The sequence below is a fragment of the Gouania willdenowi genome, chromosome 6, assembly GCF_900634775.1.
Source record: "Gouania willdenowi chromosome 6, fGouWil2.1, whole genome shotgun sequence".
NCBI classification, from domain to species: Eukaryota; Metazoa; Chordata; class Actinopteri; order Blenniiformes; family Gobiesocidae; genus Gouania; species Gouania willdenowi.
Window position 1 is genome coordinate 1318465 of NC_041049.1, and position 24884 is coordinate 1343348.

At 41.9% G+C, this 24884-nt stretch overlaps 1 protein-coding gene across 7 annotated transcripts in view; it reads right to left on the minus strand.

Moving 5' to 3' along the window:
• grip1 (glutamate receptor interacting protein 1) overlaps positions 1-24286 on the minus strand; it is a 53802-nt gene extending 29516 nt beyond the window's left edge. For 3 of the 7 annotated variants that reach the window (XM_028449252.1, XM_028449249.1, XM_028449248.1), the window contains exon 1: positions 11353-11561. In XM_028449252.1, the coding sequence (XP_028305053.1) occupies positions 11353-11473 (121 nt within the window). In that variant the 5' untranslated portion in view covers positions 11474-11561. Of the gene's footprint in view, positions 1-3433; positions 3593-11352; positions 11562-24067 lie in introns of those variants that run through there. The other 4 variants (XM_028449254.1, XM_028449253.1, XM_028449251.1 and 1 more) reach the window with 2 other exon arrangements.
• Positions 24287-24884: the final 598 nt, after the last annotated feature.

Below are 24884 nucleotides of genomic sequence, written 5' to 3' on the forward strand. Positions count from 1 at the left end.
CGCTCACTTCATTCATGTTCCTCTGTCTTTATGGAGACGTTTCAATTTAAATCTGAACTTTTCCGGTCCTCACAACATCACTAGTCCCCACTCACACACCAAGGGAAGATGAAAGCCTTCCAGATGTAGGACAGCAACGTTTTAGACACGCACACACAAACAGAGTGCACGTTACATAACGCTCATCATTTTATATCATTGAGCTAAATTTGTCAAAGCAAGGTCACACACGAGCGATTGATTTCAGGCTCCAGCAGATGATTTACAACCAGCGGGACAATGGAACGTTCCCAACATCTGCAAAGACAGAGCAGATAGAGTAGAGTAGAGTAAAGTAGATTAGAGTGGAGTAGAGTAGAGCGCCACCTACAGGCACGACAAGAGGGTCGTTTAAAAAAAAAAAAAAAATATGAATCAATAGGACTTTAGAACAGATGAGGGTCATTAACTCACGCTGGGAAATACATGAATGTAGGGGGGGAGTGTACAGCATAGCCATACATGTTAATGAATAATTGACTTAACTAACTTATCGTAGTTTTGTATGAGTATTTTGGTCGCAGTCTCAAACCCTGCTGTAAGGAAATGAGTAGAGTTTTCACGATACCAAAATGAGTAACCACGATACTACACCAGACAAAGCATCACGGTTCCAGGTAATATTGCTATACTGAAGCCTTTTTTAAATTATTATTTTTATAATCTGCAATGTATTTGTAGAAGTTAGAAATCTATCTATAATGCAAGAAAGGTCTGTGTGCATGTGTGTGTGTGGAGCAAAAATCTCCCCGATACGGTGCCTGTTCAACCTGAAACTTTGTCAACGGCTTCCAAATACCCCGAGTTTGTGCATCTGTTATTTTGGAGTAATTTGGTGTAGCAAAACGTTCAAAACATTAATTTTAAGATTACGGCCCTCACAATAATGAGCGCGCTACTTCCGGTTCCGGGTTCATGACGTCACTGTGTCGCAGTGTTTAAGTTCAAAAAAAAAAAAAAAAAAAAAAGTCAATATTAAAAAACATTTTTGTACTGATAAAAGTTATTTAAGTTAATATTTCATTTTCCCCATGATCCCAAACTTCCTTTAAGTCACGGGTCACCGAGTCCACTTCCTCTGTCGTCGCGTCTCAAAAACGGGAGCTCTCTGAATAAGTCATTTGAAATCATCATAAACTCCAGTCCTCGAGGGCCGGATTCCTGAGACTTTTAGATGTGTCCCTACTCAAACACTCCTGGTGGAGACCAATGTGTTGTGATCAAGCTCTGCAGAAGCATGATAACGAGCGATTCATTTGATTCAGGTGTGTTGGAGCAGGGACACATCTAAAAGTCTGAGGAATCCGGCCCTCGAGAACTGGAGTTTGACACCCCTGGTTTAAACCATTAAACTGTCCGTGTAATTGCTCACTATTCACTATAGTCGGTATTGTGACTTAATCCTGAGTCGCTGGAATCGTGAGTCACGTCGCTTGAAGGGATTTTGCTTGACGTAATGCCATTTTCATTGATTTAGAATGTAATCTAGTACTTATTAATTACTTATAGTGTTGTTTGGTGCATGAAGAGTACATGAACAAAAGCATATAATGAAGTTAGAATTTATATTGTTGAAATTAAAAAAAAAAAATCATTCAGTTTCCTTTGCACATCAATTTATGTTTAATTAATATAAATAATCAACTTAGGATAATAAATCCACTGTATTTAAAAAAAAAACTATTTGACAATAATTCTTCTTCTCCAACATAACAAATCAAAGAGGATAAAATACAATAAACAGGAATTGATTTGCGTATTTTCTGGGTGACGTCGCTGGTGTTTTATGAGATTGGATATGATCCCTCCTTTGTATGTATATAATTTGTAAATATTGTTTGTACATTGTAAATATCTCTGCAAATAAAAAAGAAAAAGAAAAAAGAAAAAAAAAATATCGCTCTGAGTCCCTGCGGGAAAAAAAAAAGTGTTCCTCCTTTGGCTCCTATAGCTGGTGACAGCGCCTGTACAGTAGATCTCCTATTGCTTTACCGTCTCTGCCTCGTTTAAAGCCAAAATAGTTCCAAATGGGACTTTTGAAGTTGGTTTTTTGAGCAAAATTAGTGATGCTACTGACGACGCCGTGGCAGACTCGCTGCTCAGGCCTGGTGCTTCTGCCATGTGTTGTCTGGTGTTTGTGACTGTACGCCGTGCACGCATCCAGGAGAGACAGAACTTTAGCTTTTTGTTTGTTTTGAGTTCCTGTTGAAGAGGAGCTGTCTTCAGTTCTTTCATAACGGCAGAAACACACAAACAGCCAATCAGCTACAGACGGGCGGACCCAGCCTATATCTCCGTACGTCACCAGTAACAGGCAAACAGCCAATCATTCAGCAGCTGTGGAGTTCGGTTGCCATGTTGGTGTGTTTTCAAGTGAATAGTGTGCAGTGAGCTTAGACTGTGTAGTGAGAAGCCAGGAGGAGAGTAGAGGCAACCGCTATGTAGCGGAAACTGGTACCGGTAGTATCGTAACCCACGGTAGTACCGTCGTGTAGAATTTCTAGTATAGTAGGAACCGCTACAATTTGCCACCGCGGGGTATCGTAGGTATCGTGCAATTATAGAAATGAGAGAGTTGTACATAAGGAAATTTAACATGTTCAACGCTAAAATCACACCAATGAGAAGTGAGTTGCATGTAAGGAAATGAGTCCCAAAAATTAATTCACCCGAGACCCCTGCACAGATCATACAGGAGGTGAAATACACACAAGAAGAAACAATAACCCACACAGAGACACAATATAGAGCAGGAGGGCTTCTGGTTCCTAAGTTTTAAACAATTACTTTGTTTCTAGATATTTTCCCACATAAAAACAACAACAAAACTACTGGAAGGTGTCGCGCACGCACGCACGCACGCACGCACGCACGCACGCACGCACGCACGCACGCACGCACGCACGCACGCACGCACGCACGCACGCACACACACACACACACACACACACACACACACACACACACACACACACACACACACACACACACACACACACACACACACACACACACACACACACACACACACACACACCTCCTTGTTCTTCATCTGCTCTCGTTTCTCCGACGTTAACACACATCATGAATATTACATTCATGAATAATCAGACTGTTCTTTATTTGGTAACACATGCTAACAAGGTCTTAGACTGCGTAATTCTGAATTACACACACACGCACGCACGCAAACACACACACACACACGTCAGTTCACAGAAAACACACTTTGCTCCACATTGCTCGCTCTCACACACTGTCTACGTATACATGTAATCTGTGTGTGTGTGTGTCTGTCTATAAACAGACACACACACACACTGGTTTATCCATTAAATGGTGAAATACTGCACAATCTCTCTCTCTCTCTCTCTGTGTCACAGAGTCTCTCTACCTTTGTTCACCCTGCGCAGGATTTGGCAGCGACATTTAAAAGACACGGCAATCATGGTGAAGCCGACGCCCCCTCCGGCGCACGGTTCATCCGTATGAGCGCTCCTCTTCCTCAGAGGACGACCTCCTTAGACGGAGTCGGCCATGGAGGCTCTTCCTGATGCACGGATACAGACGGAGGAGGAGAGGAGGAGGAGGAGGGGCTGCAGATGTGCAGCAGGAGGGGGAGGAGCCTGCGCAGATGGAGCGAGGGATGGAGGGAGGGATGGATGGAATTAGGGAAGGATGGATGAAGGAGTGGATGGAGGTTAGGATGAAAGGAGGAAGACAGAGGGATGAGGGATGTAAGTTTAGATGGATGGATGGATGGAATTAGGGAAGGATGGATGAAGGAGTAAATGGAAGTAAAGAAGAAAGGAGGGAGGAAGAGGGAAGAGGGAAGGATGTAAGTTTGGATGGATGGATGAAGAGAAGGATGGATGGATGTTTCAGGGCATTTTCTGTGCAGCGTCTGTTTCACGCACGTGGTCAGAGACCAGTCCATATAGTTAGCTTAGCACGTAGCCATGCTGGATGACCAGGGTCAAAGGGTGAAGGGGCGGAGCTACGATGGGTTCAAATCTTATAATCAAACAATTAAAATAAAGAAATCTGCTAATAATCAACGTTTGTTAATGTGAGGATGAGGGAAAATATATTTAGAACCAAAGGGAAAGAAAAAATAAAAGAGAATGTGTAACAAACTGAAGGAGAGATGGAAAAATGAAAGATTAGAAAGAATGATGAACATGTAGGTCAGTGAACCAAACGGGAATGGATTAGAGTGAGCGGCATTATGGGAATTATGACTTGAAATATGGGTGGAGTCACAGAGAGAGCCAGTGTGAGTCAGTGGTAGGGTTGAGTCATTATAAATGTAATCACGTCATTGATGATTAATTACAATTATGGCATAATTATACAGTAATTATAATTTTAAAAATGTGTTACTCTCGTAATTGTAATTAATATGTCATACAGTTCAGATAATTGACTTTGTAATTGTCATGAAAACTCAATAAAAAATGTCAACTATAATTTAATTCTAAACTGTTATAGATAGTTATACACGTGTAGTTAATTATTAAAATATGTTTCCTATCAAGTTTTCACACATTTTACCATTTAAAAATATATAAATCTAGGGATATAATAGGGATGTAACGATTCACTCAACTCCCGATACGATTCGATTCAGGATACTGGGTTCACGATACGATTCTCTCACGATTGGGAAATGGGACTGTAGACAAATTTTTTTTTTGGGAAAAAAACTAGAAAATACTGTATTATTTTCCTTTTATTTTTCATTGTCAAAAGAATTCTTTGATAAACTATTCAAAACAATGCAATTTAACTAAAAATAAATCTTGAATGAAATAAATAAAGGAATAATACAAATGAAAATGAAGCCTATTAATTTAAATTCTGGTTCTATAATAAACAATGCAAAACTGCATAATAGTTCTTTTTCTTTTAAAAGTGCAACTGAAAATGTATTTTGTGCCTTAACAATTGGACTTTAAAAAAAAAAAAAAACAGTGATTACACTGATTTACGTCATATTTGTTTGGACCAGCAGAGGGCGCTGGTAACACAGTGGTCGGTTGGCATGCAGATATCTTGCAGTGAAGAAGAGAAGCTATGCTAGCAGACAGAGCTAATAGCAAAACGTGACTTTTACAGATATTCAAGTAATATTACAGATATTCCTTCGGTGCTAAAGGGGTAATGAATCATTTATTAACATATTTAAGAGTAGAAGGCAGCCAGAAAGAAAGTAGTAGCAGACTCCGCCCGCCGCCTACACTTGTGGATAGCCCTCTGCTGGTTAAAAAAAGTACTGCGATTCAATTTTTAGAAAATCGATATCAACCGTGATACCTATGAATCGATTTTTAACTGCCATACGATTAATCGTTACATCCCTAGGATATAATGACACAAAAAAGGCTCCGACGCCCACACCATAAATATTAAAACCCATATTTTCAGTGATTATGAAGCCTAAGGTAATCAATAAATAGGAAATAAATTAGATGATAGATATTAGATTTTAGTGTATTTTACAGCTGATTTTTGACCTGTTAGCATTATAAATAAATAATAATAATAAAATCTAAAAAGGAACTCTAAACTTGTGTGTGTGTGTGTGTGTCTGTGTGTGTAGCGTCAGTGTGTGTGTGCCTGTAGGATCTCTGTGTGTGTGTGTGTGTGTGTGTGTGTGTGTGTGTGTGCTTGTTTGTCTGTAGGATCAGTGTGTGTGTGTGTCTGTAGCATCAGTGTGTGTAGGCTCAGTGTATGTGTGTGTGTGTGTAGGCTCAGTGTATGTGTGTGTGTCTGTAGGATCAGTGTATGTGTGTGTGTCTGTAGGCTCAGTGTATGTGTGTGTGTGTGTGTAGGCTCAGTGTGTGTGTGTCTGTAGGATCAGTGTGTGTGTGTGTGTGTGTGTGTCTGTAGGGTCAGTGTGTGTGTCTGTAGGGTTAGTGTTTGTTAGTGTCTGTAGGGTCAGTGTGTGTGTGTGTGTGTGTCTGTAGGATCAGTGTGTGTGTCTGTAGGATCAGTGTGTGTGTCTGTAGGATCAGTGTGTGTGTGTCTGTAGGGTCAGTGTGTGTGTGTCTGTAGGATCAGTGTGTGTGTGTCTGTAGGATCAGTGTGTGTGTGTCCGTAGGGTCAGTGTGTGTGTGTCTGTAGGGTCAGTGTGTGTCTGTAGGGTCAGTGTGTGTGTGTCTGTAGGATCAGTGTGTGTGTGTCTGTAGGATCAGTGTGTGTGTGTCTGTAGGGTCAGTGTGTGTGTGTCTGTAGGGTCAGTGTGTGTCTGTAGGATCAGTGTGTGTGTGTCTGTAGGGTCAGTGTGTGTGCGTCTGTAGGGTTAGTGTGTGTGTGTCTGTAGGGTCAGTGTGTGTCTGTCTGTAGGGTCAGTGTGTGCGTCTGTAGGGTTAGTGTGTGTGTGTCTGTAGGGTCAGTTTGTGTCTGTCTGTAGGATCAGTGTGTGTGTGTCTGTAGGATCAGTGTGTGTGTGTCTGTAGGGTCAGTGTGTGTGTCTGTAGGATCAGTGTGTGTGTGTGTGTGTGTGTCTGTAGGGTCAGTGTGTGTGCGTCTGTAGGTTTAGTGTGTGTGTGTCTGTAGGGTCAGTGTGTGTCTGTCTGTAGGGTCAGTGTGTGTGTCTGTAGGATCAGTGTGTGTGTGTCTGTAGGGTCAGTGTGTGTGTCTGTAGGATCAGTGTGTGTGTGTCTGTAGGGTCAGTGTGTGCGTCTGTAGGGTTAGTGTGCGCGTCTGTAGGGTCAGTGTGTGTGTGTGTCTGTAGGGTCAGTGTGTGTGCGTCTGTAGGGTCAGTGTGTGTCTGTCTGTAGGATCAGTGTGTGTGTGTCTGTAGGGTTAGTGTGTGCGTCTGTAGGGTTAGTGTGTGTGTCTGTAGGGTCAGTGTGTGTGTCTGTAGGGTTAGTGTGTGTGTGTCTGTAGGGTCAGTGTGTGCGTCTGTAGGGTCAGTGTGTGTGTCTGTAGGATCAGTGTGTGTGTGTCTGTAGGGTCAGTGTGTGCGTCTGTAGGGTTAGTGTGTGTGTCTGTAGGATCAGTGTGTGTGTGTCTGTAGGGTCAGTGTGTGCGTCTGTAGGGTTAGTGTGTGCGTCTGTAGGGTTAGTGTGTGTGTCTGTAGGGTCAGTGTGTGCGTCTGTAGGGTTAGTGTGTGTGTCTGTAGGGTTAGTGTGTTCGTCTGTAGGGTTAGTGTGTGTGTCTGTAGGGTTAGTGTGTGTGTCTGTAGGATTAGTCCATTAAACACAAAATGAGAGAAATGCACTAAATGATACCAAGCACATAACAAAATTACGCAAAAATGAAGAAAACAACAAATACAATTAAAAAAAATAAAAATTGGTTGGTCATAATTGGTCATTATTCTAATGCTGACATGAATGTTGATCATGTGACCCTCAGATCAGATACAATCATGTTTGTGCTCCTGCTGTAATCAAAATAGTCTCTGGTTTCCAGTGACAGTCAGTCTGAGCTCTACCGCCCCCTGATGGACCACATGCCACAGCACACCTCACATTAGAGTGGAACTGATCCTGATCCAAACCTCAACTGCAGCCGTTCTCCACTTCAAACTATCAAAACTAGAACCTGAAGCAACATGTGCTACTGTCAGTGCAGCTGATCACAGAATGAATGAACTGTGATAAAACTCCTACTGGTAGAAATGTGACATTACACCACACTGTCATTACAGTCCCTGAATCCAAAAACTCCTTGGACTGTGTGCACGAGACAACGTGATACACACGCACACGGCCCACATGTGCACGCCAGCAACAGTAACCATGGAAACAAGCTAATGAATAATTGAAAGGGGAAAAAGAGCGACGAGCGTCACACAAAGAGCGAGTCAGAGGATGAAAGGACACACACACACACACACACAGATGCGTGTGAATGTGTGCATGTGTATGTACCTAAATTAAAGTGATTAAACAATAATGACATAAATGAGGACACCCAGGTTGGTGCTGTATCACTGTGTGTGTGTGTGTGTGTGTGCGCGCGAGATATATAACAATACAGCATATGTCGTAGTGTGATATAAAAACATAACCCTCTATTGTTCAATCTGTATTTTGAGTGATGCACGAAAAATTCGGCCACCAAAAATTTTCGTCCAAAAATGGCCAAAAAATGTATTTTTGGTAGGGCCCTATAAAATCCACGTTAACGGAATTGCGAACGGAATCATGGAATCAACCAATGAAAACATAATCTACTGTTGAAATTGACAGAATCGGCATAACACATTGTAACCATGTGGGGAAATGTTTCCGGGGACCACCCGTAGGAGGTGGGTCTCCCCTAGCGGACGGATGCGCTTCACCGGTCAATCAGGATTGGCAGATTGAAATAATGCTTCTGAGGAATGCAGACAGAGGTTTCATCCCATAGTGAGACATCTCACTCACAATACTCATAGAACTGGGATTATATACATAACCTAAAGTTAATTGAAATTAAGTTGATCCAAACTTAATCAATAAACCTGCTCAGATTTAGTAAACCATTGATCCCTGAAAGGGAGCTGGGTGACATTAATGCTGCTCTCATACATATTTGACATGAATAATTAAAAAGGTTAGTCAGAATAATCCATGTCAGTACAACATATATTTACCTTTTAATTAATTTTTGGCATCTTTGTTTAATTATGGTTTTTTTTATTTATTAGTATTATTTTGTTTCCTCACAGGAGTTAAAAAATATTTTCTGAAAAAAAACGAAATAAAAAAAACAAATGTGGAAAACATGGAATTTGGAAAAAATAAAATGGATTTTATAGGTCCCTAATTTTTAGTCCAAACACTTCACTCACCAAAACAGGATATGATGACGGGACAAAAGACTACGATCAGCACGTGAGTGCCTGGATGCGAGCCAACATGTCTGCGGAGCATTTGTGTTTCACAACATCTGAGCACTAAAGCCTCCTCTAAGAGGAGGTTGAAAACAAAGAAAAGTTCTCTCTCAGGTGAGATTCATGATTGTGTGTCATGTTGACACTGTAGCTGCAGAGATTCTCGGTACTTCATCACTACTGTACTTGATCCATGACTTTATAAAGATCATTACTTGGATTTGGGATTAAAACAAGGTTTTAATCCCAATTAAACAAATGATCCACGTTGCAATGGATGCACAGAAACCTGTTGGAGACGTACAAAGAGCAGGAGGCGGAGCTCAGAGCTGACAGCAGCGCAATAAAAACCAGTAATGGAAACACCCAAATTTAGAAAAAAAAACCCTCAAATATCGCAAAAAAGTGTGTACGCTTTCACAAGAAGGAATTTCAGGTGTTTCCATATTGAAATGTGTCACAATAGCGCTATGGAAACACCTTTCCCGCAAATACACGTCACAGGACGTGACGTACCTGGTCACATGACCACTGCTCTTCGAGTAAACATGACAGTGTAAACAAAAGAAGAGATCCAAACATGTATTAATGTTATACTTAAAAATGACTAGTGCCACATTAGACGTGAAACAACAAAGGAATGTGTTATAAAGAGGTTAGGAGCGTCTGTCTTCCTGCAGAGAAATCTCACGGGATGAGAATTCACCAAAGTTACCAGGCTCCAAAACAACCTTCAGTGGAAACACGTTCAAAGCACAATTATACTTTATTGACATTTAGAAATATTGCTTTCATTTTGCAAAAATCTGTAATGAATCCCAGCTAGAGAGACTGTGATAAAGCAGAGAATCTGCTCTTCATCAACAACTTTAATGCACTTTGTGTTTCAATGATAAAACACATTTAATTTGGATCTTTCAGCAGCTCAACAGTCTCGCAGACAGACTCCATCACTAAATTCATACACCAACACATGACCCCAGATTATACTGTGGAAAAGAAGGATCAAAACACAAAACCCCACATTCAACATGCAAGAAAGAAAACATCTCTTTTAGATATTTCATTGTGTTTGATATATAAAATATGGTTTCTATAAATAAACGGGAGAAAGATAAGATGAAATTCCATTAATTTCATGTCATTTTAGGGGAAAAAAATACTATATCAGGATATAAAATTACTCCTATTGTGATAATAAAAGTTTGTCCATATTGCACAGCACTGTGTGTGTGTGTGTGTGTGTGTGTGTGTGTCCGTCCGTCCTTCTCCCAGTTTAAACTAAATGTGTGCTCCAATGTGTTTGAAGGAGACGCACTTTTCATATGTAACTGAAAATCTTGTTAAACCGTTCCTTTGAGGGAGTTTTGGTGAAATTCAAGCTTGACTTCATTGATTTCAATGACGCACTTTAGGGCATGATTTTGGGGCGTATCGTTTGTCAGTGATTCCCTCAAATGAGGGAAAGCCGATTAAACAAAATCCTATTTTGAATAGAAAATTAGGAGGCGGCCCGACTAATCCCAATAACATTAATTTATATTTGTGACTGTAATGCACGCACACACACACACACACACACACACACACACTCCAGCAAGATAAGTTTAGTCTTTTACAAAAGACAAAAGATTTACAACAAATCTCAACGTGAAACAATGGGTGCATACATTTCCTTGACATCCACAAAGTCATTCCAGCATGATTGTTTTTGTCTGAATAAATGAAACCTTTACATATTATTCAAAGAGAAGACAAAAATAATCTTGCTGGAATTATACGCGGAAGTTAAAGAAACTACAAAAGAAAACATCAATGGAAACTTTATAGCGATCAGCAGACGCCTCTGACGAAGACTGGCAGTTGACAGTCGAAACATGTCAGGAGATCAAAGTGGATTTCCTGAGGAACAGTTGTCTGAATAAATGAAACCTTAACATATATGACACACAACTATAATAAAAAACCTCCTCGTACTACACCTGAGCAGACCTTTGAAGGAAATCTGAGTTTTACGTTACAAAAGTTTCACAAAAATGTTTCTGGGAATAAAAAAAAATCAGGGAGTGAAAATGTATGGACCGTAGATGCAACAGTGCAGCGCCAGGGATTCATAAACTACTGTTAACAGCATCATTAATTAATTATTACGACTCCTGTTCACGTTAATAATACTAATATTAATGAATGAGTGCAGTGAGGGAACAGCTGTGGAGTCTCTGTGAACTTTGGTTGTTTTGTCGGTGAAATGAAGCCGGACGTTCCCACATGTTTCACATTCCTCACAATTCCTGCTCTGTCATTACACACACACACACGCACGCACACACACGCACACAGGTAGCAGTTACCTGGATACCTGAGAGAGAGTGTGTGTGTGTGTGTGTGTGTGTGTGTGTGTGTGTAACTGAGAAGCAAACATTCATCTATAATATAACAGCATAAACGCACACAGACACACAAAGACACACACACACACTCACGGAGGAGCTGCGTGCTGTAGTAGTAAACCTCCTCGTATCCCTCCTGGTAGTCGTCATCCGCCCGGTATCTCCTCCTCCTCCTCCTGCTGAGGAGCCGCAGCAGAGCCGTGAAACGCTCCATCGGTCCGAGTACACACACACACACACACACACACACACACACACACACACACACGCACACTCAGACACACACTCACAGACCAGGCCGAACCGGGCAGAGCCGAGCAAATGGAGCAGGATGGGTTTCCTCCTCCTGCTCTTTGTACGCTCTCTGCAGCCCCCCCCCCCCATCTCACAGAGCTCAGCCAATCAGAGGTGTCCAACACCTCCTCCTGCTCCTCTCCTTCATCCGATACTTTTCCCTTTGTTATCTCCTCCCATCATCATCATCACCGTCGCACTGGGAAGGGAGGAGGGAGAGGGGGTGATGAAACAAGGTGAGGAAACAAGTGGGCGAGGAAACAAAGTTAGAGAAAAAAGTAAAGACAAAGGGAGGAAAGGAAAGGAAACGAGGAAGAGAAACAAGGAGGGGACAAAATGAGATGAGAAACAAGAAGGTGAGGAAACATGAAGGAACAATAGAGGAAGGAAAGGAAACAAGGAAGTGAGTATATGAGGAAACAAAGAGGGGAAGGGAAAAAGGAAGTGAAGAAGAGAACAAGAATGCGTGGAAAAGATGAGGAGGTACGGGCGGAAGGAAACCAGGACATTAAATGTCACTTCCTGTCTTTGTCGCTCTTATATTCGTGCATGTTTTGCTGTCTCCCAGTGACAGAGAACAGTCTGTGACCTCTGACCTCTGCTCAGCTCATGGGAATACTTGACCTCTGACCTCAGAGGGCTCGGGTTGTTTGCTCGGAGAAAATGTTGATGGTAAAACGTCAACCACACAGAGAGAAAGAGACAAGGGAGGGTGATTTAGGGTGAGTCAGCTAACTGTCCTCCTTTGGTTATGCTGAGCTGCTAGCACCAATGCTAGCAATGCTAATATTACTTTGGATCATTCTGATTGGTTAAAATGCGTACATGTTAGTGAGACCCCTGCTGTAAAGTGCATGAGACTTCCCATGATGCAATGGGTCAGGTGAGCAGCAGCAGACGGTGATCGATGAAGCCTGAGGTTGGACAGGGACCCAGAAACACAACAAAAGAGTAGAGACTGTGGCCGTAATGGACTGCTGAGTGACTGACCTGAATCCTAATGGACACACACACGCACACACGCACACACACACACACACACTCAGTCCCTGACGGCTCGGCCTCGTCTGAACTTCATCAAACACAGAGCCAAAGAAATCCATGACATCTGAGACAAAGTCAGTCATGACATCACAAACTAGAACAGCTACAGATGCACAAACAGGACTAGAGCTGGGTATCACCCGGTAAATCGCGATACAAAATATCACAATATTTTTGCCTGCGATAATGATGAAATCGCGATACGGCAATAATTGATATATTACAGGGAAATCAATCCGTGATACATCACAATATCTGTCATTTAAGAAATTCAGAATTTATCTACTGCACTGAATTCATTTCACAGGAATTACAAAACATTGTCAATAAATTTCACATGAATGACAGTAAAACACAGTGTGTACAGCACAGTGACTCTTCTTTCTTTTTTTTTTTAAAGGATTTTTTTGGCTCTAGTGGCCTTTATATGACAGTTGCTTGACAGGAAGGGGGTCAGAGAGAGCAGGGAATGACACGCAGGAAAGGGTCCCAGGCCGGGAATCGAGCCTGGACCCGCTGCAGGTGAGGAACTATAGCCTCTGTACATGGGGTGGGCGCTCTACCCACTGAGCTAAACACCACCCCACAGTGACTCTTCTTAACACACACTGACCACAAAAGTCACATGTCCTTGTGTTATGATTAAGTCTTTAAGGGAACACTGATACAAAATAATGCAGAAAATAATCATTTCAGTGCTGAATGGACTTGTTTTACGAAAACTGGAATATTTCACTGCAAATGAAAAATGAATATTTCAGTAAGTGCATTAACCTGGTATTGATGGTCTCATCCACAACAACACAACTTTTACCACAGATCTTCTGTAGCTCTGATGAGATGTTAACACACTGAGCAGGTGAAGCTTCTGCTCTACACGAGAAACAGAGTGAGTTTCAGAGGCACATTAAAGTTAAGCAGGCACTGGTGTTGTCTGTGTTTAGGAGTCACGGGAGGGCGGCGCACCTAATAAGTGCTCCCCAAAAACACGTATTCCCCATAAAAAAGTTCCTTCCTTCTCACAGAGACGCATTTCATGCTGATTCTGTCCATTTCATTTTGTCCGTGATTCCGTTAAAGTGGATTTTATAGGGCCATATGCTTAATTTGTGTAATAAGGGGAGGGATTTTTTTTTATTTAAATAAATAAATATCGATGTTTGGCGCCAGTGAATCGATAACGTATCGCTAGACGAAACATTGCAAAATATCGTCATATCGAGATATTGTCAAACTCCTAAACAGAACACGACAATAATGTGTCACACATTGGACCAAGGCTGCAGAGAACATGCAAGCTACCCGTGTTCAACTACAGACGTTCAGAGAGATCAGAAACACGCCAAAGATGACTAAAGACACTTCATGATCTCACAGTCACACACACTCAGGTGATCTCTGATTTTCACACAGAAAACCACAGAAAACAGAGGGAAACCATGTAATTCACGTTCTGAAACAGAAAAAGCATTCTCAACCTTTTCTCTAATTATTTAAAAAATGGGATGTTTTAAGACAATATCACATGAATTTATATGCTACTTTCACAGCTCGAGGCCCAGAGCCCAAAAATGTCCTGTTAGAGCAACCCATGTGGCCCTCAGCAGGATTTATTAGAGTTAAAATGACAGGGAATGTGATTTGTGACCGAAAACTTTGTCTGAAATCTCATGTATAAATTCCACCTTAATAAACTGTCAGGGCCAAAATTGTTAGTTATGTTTATTAACATATTTACTCATAGACCTTATTCTTTTTAAGGCTTTAAGTTGAGACTTTTCATTTCTGCTGTCTCATGTTTTCTGCTCTCTTCTCGAGGTCAGCTTCCCAAAACACATCTTATCCCTCGGACACGGAGGCATCACACAGTCACATGCCTACACACACTCACATAGTCACACATACACACCCAATACACATCCATTCATACACACAAACACCATACACGCACACACCTCCAACACTCACGACAATCAGGAGATACCAGAGAACTGGTTGTTTTGACCCAAAGAAGAAACTGTCTCTTTTCACCCTCTTCTTTCACCTCCACCCTGTCCTCTTTATCTCCTGGGGGGAGGAGGGAGGGGGACTGAGGGGGAATATACGTGATGAGTTAGAACTGTGCCACTGGATCATCGGACGTCCGCCCGGGCGGTCACTAATTTTGTCCATCTTTGTCCTCTTTTTTACTTAGTTTTATAATAAACCTTTTTTTATAAAATCATCAATGCCTCGCCTGGACTCCATCACTCAACCAGAGCAATAAATCATGTCTCCAAATGAGGTCAACCGCAAATTTGCCGTGACAAATCATACGTATGGGTGACCTTATTTTGGACGAAGCGGCTGAACGCTTCATCACGTCCAACAGAGTGCACATCTCTCTCTCTTTTTTTTTTTTTTTTGCACATGGTGTCAAAGGTAAACACTACAAGAAGTGCAATCATTATGAGACAGCAATGCATGTTTTGTTATTGCAATGAAATAAATTAATTTATTCTATTGCTTAATTGTGACCATCACCAGCCCTCCCTAAGGAAGGGTAAGAAACATTTTATTATAGGGAGGATATAAAAAGGGAGAGCAGTGTTACACCTAGGGGGAGGGGGAAGGGAGCAGGGAGCTGGGAGGAGAGACTCTAGGCAGGAAATATACAGGGTGGGGAAAAATAGATTATTTTACAGTGAGAGTGAGATGTGAAGTTGTAGTAGAACATATTGTGCTTATTATGTTGTGTAATCAAGCCAGACTGGTGACAAGTGTGAAGCTTAGCTATAATGGTGGTGGCTGTGGAGAGACAGAAGGAATGGTGGTAGTACCTAAAGCATGTATTTGGGATCAATGTGTCTAAAGTTAAGCCCAGTATGAGTTTTATCCCACATCCCAAGGCGTGCCAGTGCATCGTAGACCAGTGTATGTGCAAAAACAAGTGGGGGCCAAGGAGCCGCAGGCCACCCCCCATGGCCGAGCAGCCCCCCAGATGCCCCCGAGATCCCAGGCTGTGAAGCAGCCCACGCCCCCCACACATCCGAGAAAGCCCCAAGGATCCGAGCACCCAGCGCATCCTGCTACCGACCCCAACCCCCCACCCAAGGGCCCCCCGCCAGCAGGACTGCACAGCTCCAGCCGGCGCAAGAACAGCATCCCAGGCCCCGCCCCCACCAGACAGCGCAAGCCACTGGGCAATGCCCCCCACCGGGGCACGAGCGACCGGCGGCCGCCACTGCGGAAAGGAGGCACCCCAACGGCACATAACCGGTGCGGAGCAGCAGCCCCCAGCCAAAGGCGCCCCGGACCCACCCACCAGTCCGGAGATAGCAGGACAGACCTACCAAGCGCCCGATATGACCTCAACCACCGGAACAGCTAGAGCCCCCCCCCCCCCAGCAAAGAGCATCATCCCTGAGTGCCAAACAACCCCGGCGCAGACACCAGCACCCACCCCCACCCCCCGCACACCGTGGGGAGCACCCCCAAGACAACCAGGAGACAAAACAAGCACCAAGACACACCCGAAGGGAAGAGGCACCCCCACGACCCGCCAGGCCAGCACCGCCCGGAGAGACCCCGCAAAGAGAGCCCCGCCTCCCCAGAGCGGCCCGCCCCGCCAAAGCAGGGGGTGGCCGAGTGGGAGAGAGGCCAGCGCCCACACCAGGGCCAGCACAGGCCTGCACGGCACAGCACCCTCCACAGGGAGGCGGCCCCGGCCCTCCTGACGAGAGAGGACGCCACCAACCGCCCAAGCAGGGCCACCGCGCCAGTCACGGACCAATAGGCAGGCAAACCTAAGCACCCCCAGCCAGGCACCGCAACCCCACACCAACGCCACCAGCAACATTTTTTAAATATTATTTAAAGTAAATGACCTGTTATTTCAGCCACTGCGTGTTCAACTGGAAAAGTTAGTGTACAGCCCTGATGGAATATCATTGATTGCATCTGCGTAAGACTTCACTCCTACCTGTTAATGTCAATCAGTGGAACAGAGGAACAAAAATTGGAACATTGCCATTACATTATGAACTTATTAAATTAAATCATTAAATGTAATTATTAAATTAAATCATTGTTATAATTACGACTGAAATTCTTAAAATGAAAATGTATTGAATTAAATAAGGTAAATACATCTTGAATTAAAATAATGTTAAATTGAATGAATCTAAATAAATGAAATAAATATTATATTAAAGTCTTGTCTCATACACAGCTGATCTAATCAGAACATTCCTAAGACATGTATACAGTTGTGTGCGAAAGTCAGGGCACCCCTTTAAAAACAGCCTATTTTATATATTTAAAAAGTTATATTCATATTTACTGTCTCTCTGGTATATGGGAAAAAAAGACAATATTGTCAGGAAACATTAATGCATAGTTACATTTTATTTTATAAATTGAACAAAATTACAAAAATGAAAAACATAATTTTGGCATGTGCAAAAGTCGGGGCACCCTACAGCATCAGTACCTTCAGTACTTAGTAACACCCCCTCTGGCAGATATCACAGCTTGTAAACGCTTCTTATAGCCAACAACAAGTCTCTGGATTCTATTATTTGTGATTTTTCCCCATTCTTCCTTGCAAAAGGCTTCCAGTTCTGCAATATTCCTAGGACGTCTTGCATGCACAGCTCTTTTAAGATCTACCCACAGATTTTCGATAATGTTTAAGTCGGGAGACTGTGAAGGCCATTCCAAAACCTTCAGCTTGCGTTTCTTGAAGTAGTCCATGGTGGATTTGGAGGTATGTTTAGGATCATTATCCTGTTGTAGAAGCCATCCTCTTTTCAGCTTTAGCTTTTCTACAGATGCTGTGATATTTGCCTCCAGAATTTGCTGGTATTTAATTGAATCCATTCTTCCCTCCACCCGAGCAATGTTTCCTGTCCCACTGGCTGCAACACAACCCCAAAGCATGATGGATCCACCCCCATATTTAACAGTTGGCAAGGTGTTCTTTTCATGAAATGCTGCTCCTTTTTTTCTCCAAACATACCTTTGCTTATTGTGGCCAAAGAGTTCTATTTTAACTTCATCAGTCCACAGCACTTGTTTCCAAAAGTCATCAGGCTTCTGTAGATGTTCTGTTGCATATTTTTGACGTTGTATTTTATGATGAGGTCATAGATAAGGTTTTTTTCTACAGACTCTTCCATGAAGGTCTTGTTTGTGCAAGTATCGGCGCACAGTGGAAGGGTGCACCACCACTCCTGAGTCTGCTAAATCTTCCTGGAGGTCTTTTGAAGTCAAATGTGGGTTTTGGTTTACCTTTCTGACCAGACTACGAGCTGTTCTCTCCGAGAGTTTCCTTGGTCTTCCAGATCTCTTCTTGACCTCCACAGTTCCCCTCACCTGCCATCTCTTAATTATGCCTCGCACTGTGGAAACTGCAAGCTGAAAACGCTTTGCTATCTTCTTGTAGCCCTCCCCGGCATTGTGGGCATCAATTACTTTCATTTTTTCTGTCTTACACAGCTTCTTAGAGGAACCCATGGTTGCTGAGTGTTTGTACAAGGTTTGTGGAGTCGCCGTATTTAAGAAACCCTCAAATTGGCACCAGCTGGCACTCCCTAATGACAATTGTTGACACATGCTTCAGGACCAATGAGCTGGTAGAGGTCTGAGTTTGTAAAAAGAATATGACACTTTGAAACTCTCAGGGTGCCCTGACTTTTGCACATGCCAAAATTATGTTTTTCATTTTTGTAATTTTGTTCAATTTATAAAATAAAATGTAACTATGCATTAATGTTTCCTGACAATATTGTCTTTTTTTTCACATATACCAGAGAGACAGTAAATATGAATATAACTTTTTAAATATATAAAATATGCTGTTTTTAAAGGGGTGCCCTGACTTTCGCACACAACTGTAGTTCTGTGTGCAGACAGGTTATGATTCATATTTCAGCACATTTTTAAAAAAAAAGCTTATTTTTGCCAAAGCAGGAAACAGTGGAGTTAAAAACAGTGGAGTTAATCAGGGAAAGCAAACGAACAGACTGAACGAGCAGAGCTGGAGTCGACTGGAGGTGGATTTTTGGCTTTTGTTTCAAGAGAGGAAACATTTATCAGAGCAGACAGACGGGAACGCTGAGCTCTCCACAGGCTGACACTGTGTGTGTGAGTGTGTTTGTGTGTTAGTGAGTGTTTAGAGCCGCTCCTTTACACGCTGGGCTCCACAGAGAAGAAAATGAGTGTTTGGCTCCACGCTCCACCTCATGGTGTAACTGATTAACGCCATCCTCTTCTCAAGGTGGTAAAACTGTGGTTCCCGGCACAGATTAAGGCCCAATGGACCATTTGTGGGGACTTCAATTTTCCGTGACCAAAAAAAACAAACAGAAAATGCGGAATTTACATTCTGAAACACAAAAATCAACCTGAACTATTTTTCTTTTTTGCTCCGTCTCTTTATTTAAAATCATATAACACACAAATGCCTCACGTGCATGTTTTAAGACAATATCACACATTACACAGATATTTCCTGGAAAACTGTCAGAATGTCTAGCATGTGTTGCAAAAAGATGAATATGACAATCCTTCACTATGTTACAGTTCGACTGGTGATCGTGTTATCCTGTGACTGAAAATGAACGCAGAGCTTCATCTGAAGTGTTGGTTCACATTATTATGACTGCAATCAAATGTGAAAAAGCTCTGCTACAAAGACATAGTTTCTGATGGTGTATTAGCTGAACTGGTGACCAGTTTACCCGGTGACACCTCTCGGCAGAAGCGTCTCCAATCACAGGTGGAAAGAATATTACAAGTTAAAAATAATGTTTTGTGATCATCTAACACATTTCTGTGGGATTTTTCCTGTTAAATGAGTCGCTAAAAGTTAGCATTGTGGCTAACGGACATTTGAAGCTCTTGCATTGTAATTTCACGTGATTTTAGCGTAACTATTGTATGGTCATAAATCCTCTGGAGACAGTAAATGTACTTCTTTATCTGAGACTGGAAACGGTTTGACAGACGTGTTTGACGTCTTAACGTAACACAGAAAAACACAAACTACACTAACTGCACAAACAACTTCCTGTTTGTTTAAAACGTGATGTTCAGATACTGGAAAATCATTTTAAAAAAGTGTTTTTTACTTCAAATCTAACGTGATGCTGTGAGCGGGCCTCACACAGGTGAAGACACACACACACACACACACACACGCACACACAGTCAGCAGTTTGTTCTTCAGGGTCATGATGGGCGAGAGACACTGACACAGAAAGAGAAATGGAAAAAAGAGAGAGAGGGAGAGGGCGGCCTGTAAAATGTGTCAGAGAGGAAAAATACATTAAGCTGAGGAAAATGGATGTAAACACACAGTGACGCACACACACACACACACACACACACAATGTGTGTTGCTTCAGTAATCCTGAGGACAAAGATGTGCAGAGTTGTGACATCAGCACCTCTTAAAGGACACAGCATGAGTGTGTGTGTGTGTGTGTGTGTGTGTGTGTGTGTGTGTGTGTGTGTGGCAGTGGTGATAGTGGTGTGTAACTGTGTGTGTGGTGACGTTAAAGCTATTTTCTCCGCTTCTTAGTTGAAAAGCTTAAAGTGGTGGATGATGTCATGTAATGACACACACACACACTCTGTCACGTCTCTTCTAAAGTGGCGACACTCTCAGAACGCTGTTTCTGGAGCCTTCCAACGCCTCCCATGATCCTGGGCGTGAATGTAGTTGTAGAATCTCACACACACACAGAAACACACACACACACTACACAGCTCTGAAATCACCGTCTCATCTTCATCGAGCACTATGAGGATGAACAAAAACCACAAACACAAAAAATTGAGGTGAAAAGAAAAATGAAGCTTCAAAAAACAAAAACCTTTTTAATTAAAAACCTCTAACAGTTTAACACAGGGTTTGATTCTAGGCCATTAAAACTATAATTATTAGGGATTCACCAAATATTCGGCCACCAAATATATTCGGTTTAGTGAGTTGAAAGCAAGGCCAAATAATAGTGTGTGACACAATGACGCAATCAAACAACGTGCAGTGATTTTGCGTATGTGCGCGTTGCTGCAGAACCAGCAGCGCAGCTCCTCCTTTACGCACACAAACACATCCAGAATCTCTCCTTAACGCTCTCCGTCACTGCGTAAAAGTTGGAAACCGTCCAATTCCACAACAGAGTCCGTTGTTAGCGCTGTGAGCCATGAATCCGTAAACATCCCCATTGTTTCCTCCTCAAACTACACCAGGTGTCACTGCATAGACTGGTGTAGCATTAGTGCTAACAGCCGATGTGTGTAAACTAGGGATGTAACGATTAATCGTAAGGCAGTTAAAAATCGATTCATAGGTATCACGGTTGACATCGATTTTCTGAAAATTGAATCGCAGTACTTTTTTTAAACAGCAGGGGGCGCTATATATTTATCCTTCTCTTGTCTAACTGCTCAGGCGGCGGGCAGGAAACTGCTACTTTTTCTGGCTGCCTTCTTGAGTCTCGATCTTTAAAAGCTAAAGACCAAGTCAAAAACCTTGGTGTTCTGATTGACTCAGATCTTACATTCAGCAGTCAGATCAAATCTATCACAAAAACATCTTCTACCACCTAAAGAACATCTCCAGAGTGAAAGGTTTAATGGCTCAGAAAGATCAGGAGAAACTGGTCCATGCTTTTATCTCCAGCAGACTGGACTATTGTAATGGTCTTCTGACAGGAATCCCCCAAAAGAGCATCAAACAGCTACAGCTGGTTCAGAACGCTGCAGCTCGGGTCTTAACCAGAACAAAGAGGTCAGAACACATTAGTCCAGTTTTAAAGTCTTTACACTGGCTCCCAGTCAGCCTCAGAATAGACTTTAAAGTTCTGCTGCTGGTGTATAAATCTGTGAATGGGTTTGGTCCAGAATACATCAGTGACATGTTAGTCAGGTATGAACCCAGCAGGTCTCTCAGATCTATGGACACAGGTCAGATAGTGGAGCCCAGAGTTCACAGTAAACATGGTGATGCTGCTTTTAGTTGTTATGCTGCAAAGAAGTGGAACAAACTGCCAGCGGAGCTGAAGTCAGCATCCAATGTGAACATTTTTAAATCAAAGCTAAAGGCACTTTTTTTCTCTACTGCATATGATTGAGAGAGAGATTTTTTGTCATGTTGTTGATGTAATGATGATTTTACTGATGATTTTAATTGATTTTACTGATGATTTTAATTGTTCTTATTGATTTAAATGTTCTTATTGATTTTAAACAATTGAATGTTTTATCATGTAAAGCACATTGAGTTGCCTTGAGTATGAAATGCGCTATATAAATAAATTTGCCTTGCCTTGCCTTGCCTTCTACTCTTAAACATGTTCATAACTGATTCCTTACCCCTTTAACACCGAAAGAATATCTGTAATATTACGTGAATATCTGTAAAAGTCACGTTTTTCTATTAGCTCTGTCTGCTAGCGTCTACAGTCCCATTTTGTAAAATAAATCGTGAGAGAATCATATCGTGAACCCAGTATCGTGAATCGAATCGTATCGGGAGTTGAGTGAATCGTTACATTCCTAGTAAACAATGGGTCCGTGGCTCCAAGCAGTGACTCCCAACACGATCAGCAGCAGAAAAAGTAGTGCAGTTTGTATTTACATATATGATAATAAAGTATAATATATATTCTATATTAAACAGCAGTGTTTGTTTTAGCTGTTAGATAGTTGGAGAGGGAGGAGCTAACATTCTAGGAGGCGTGTTCTATGAGGCCACCTGCCAACGTGGGCAAAATCCAACTGCCCTGTTTAAAGCTGACTTTATATAAAATATGTAATAACAAGAGAGGAAACATAACTTTTTACACTTTGTTCCTCTGAATGAGGCTAAATTATGTTTATTACTGTAGATAAACCATTAGAAAGTCATTTATTCATCATACCTCACCTTTAATGCACTTTAGTTTTTTTTGTAATGCATGTTTTGTTTTATTTGAAGGGTTAATATAAATGATAAATTTTGTTGTACTTTTTTGAAAAGCAAAGGTTACTGGAATATTTAAAAAACATCAGAATATTCAATAAACATTTACTTTCTTTAAAAAACATGTCTAAAAATGTATTCTAGGCTATTTATGCACTATTAAAAGAATAGTGAAGAACTTAACAACCGTATTTGATATTCAGTATTCAGCCAAGAGTTTATATTTTATTCGGCTTCGGCCACAAATTTTCATTTCTGTGCATCCCTAATAATTATATATATATATATATATATATATATATATATATATATATATATATATATATATTATATTACATTAAATATAAATTAATATCATAGAGAGGATTCAACAATGCTGGATACACACTGTCATAAAAAATAAGGGGAAATATGAAAATACAGTCATGTTATGCTCAGGCTGTGTAAAAGGACAGGTGTAATGAAAACAGTGGAGGTATAGCTGCATCTTGCCACTAAAATCTTCAATGTTCCACTCACATTCAAACGTTACCACTCGCAGGCCAACAGTTACATTTCACTGGAAGAAATACAATTAAATCATTGATTAAAATCAAATAAAGTAAAGAGTTAACTAAGTGTGTGTGTTTAATGAAAGCAATAATTTCTACTGTTTGTGGATGTGGAGGTGATTGAATGGGGAAAAAATCAATAATTACAGTATTGTAATGTTAGAATTAAAGGTCACTGGTTGGCATGGTTGGTAAAGGAGCCCATGTTACTCATTACTCAGCCTGAAGCCAGTAAATGTGAGTGATGTAATGAAAACAGAGGAGGTAGAGCTCCCTGGTGCCTTTTTTAAAAAAAAAACAAAAAGACACCAATTTTCTAAATTAATGTGTTTCTTTAAACACAGATAATACTTGAAAATGTATTTCTTTGACATAAAAATGACAAATTTGACAGTTTTTAGTCATAAAATTGGACATAGTAATGTTAAACGTAATGAAGAAGGTCACATGATGGTAGTCATTACTCAGCACTGTCCTGTGTAAACTGACTGGTGTAATGAACACAGTGGAGGTACAGCTATCTGGTGTTTAATTTTAGAAAACCTTCATTTTTCACGGTGAGACGTTAGAACCGTTAACGGACAAGGGCCGACCAACGGTGTAGCCGTCCGTTAGCGCGGTTTGTTGCTAACGCCCGGTTAACGGTCAGCGTTGATCGCTCGTGACGATAACAGACATGTAGAAAAAAAATAATTAACCGTAACGTCACCTGAACGGCTGCGTCACACACACGCGCGCGCGCGCGCGCACACACACACACACACACACGGTATCGGGTAACTTTCACTCGTTTATTACCGGCGGACACTGAAAAGCTCAAGCTCTACCGGCGGCGCCCAAGTCAGCAGCACGAGCGCTTCCACCGGTGATAATTAGCGCGCGCACACACACACCTACACACCGCGCACGCAGAGGCAGGTGTCTTTAACGAACACACACACACACACCGGTGGCTCCCGGTTCTCACCTCCCTCCTCGTCCGGTTGGAGACAGGCCGGGATGGTCTTCTTCCAGCCGGGCATGATGCACCGCAGGGTGGATAGGGAGTCCAGGGCGGCCCGTTAACAGAGGCTCACCTCCACCACAGACATGGCTAGCTAGCTTTAGCACCGAGAGGCTAACTGAAGGAGCCAGCTACACGCGCGCTCCGAGGACACCTCAGGACCGCGCGCGCCCCCCTCTCTCTCTCTCTAACACACACTCTATCTCTCTCTCTCTCTCTTTATCTCTACCTCTCTCTCTAACACACTATCTCTCTCAATTCAATTCAATTCAAAACAGCTTTATTGGCATTACAAACATTTTTACATTGGTTAATGTACACTCTCTCTCTCTCTCTCTCTCTCTATATATATATAAAACTCTTTCTCTCTGTGTTACTGTGATCCTTTGACCTCTGAGGGCGAGCGAGGTTCAGTGTCAGAGAGAGAGAGGCTTCAGGTTATATTTATATTAAATATCTCCTTTAGAAGCTACTGGAATTCATTCATTCACAGAAACAATGACAGAGGGGTGTGTGTGTGTGTGTGTGTGTGGTAATAAAATGAATCTAATCAATCAGAGGCTCAGTGATTAAACACGTCACACACTTTGTTTACTTGTTGTTGGGGGTCGTCTCATACGTTCTGTCGCCTGAAGACATGTTTTCTTCCTCCTCACTGCCTCCTCTTCTTCCTCTTCCTGTTTAATCTCTGAGTCCTCCATGAACTCCTTCCCACCCTCTCTCTGTCTTTATTCCACTGTGAGGACCACTAGTCCACCAGAGGTGTGTTCCATAAAGGAGG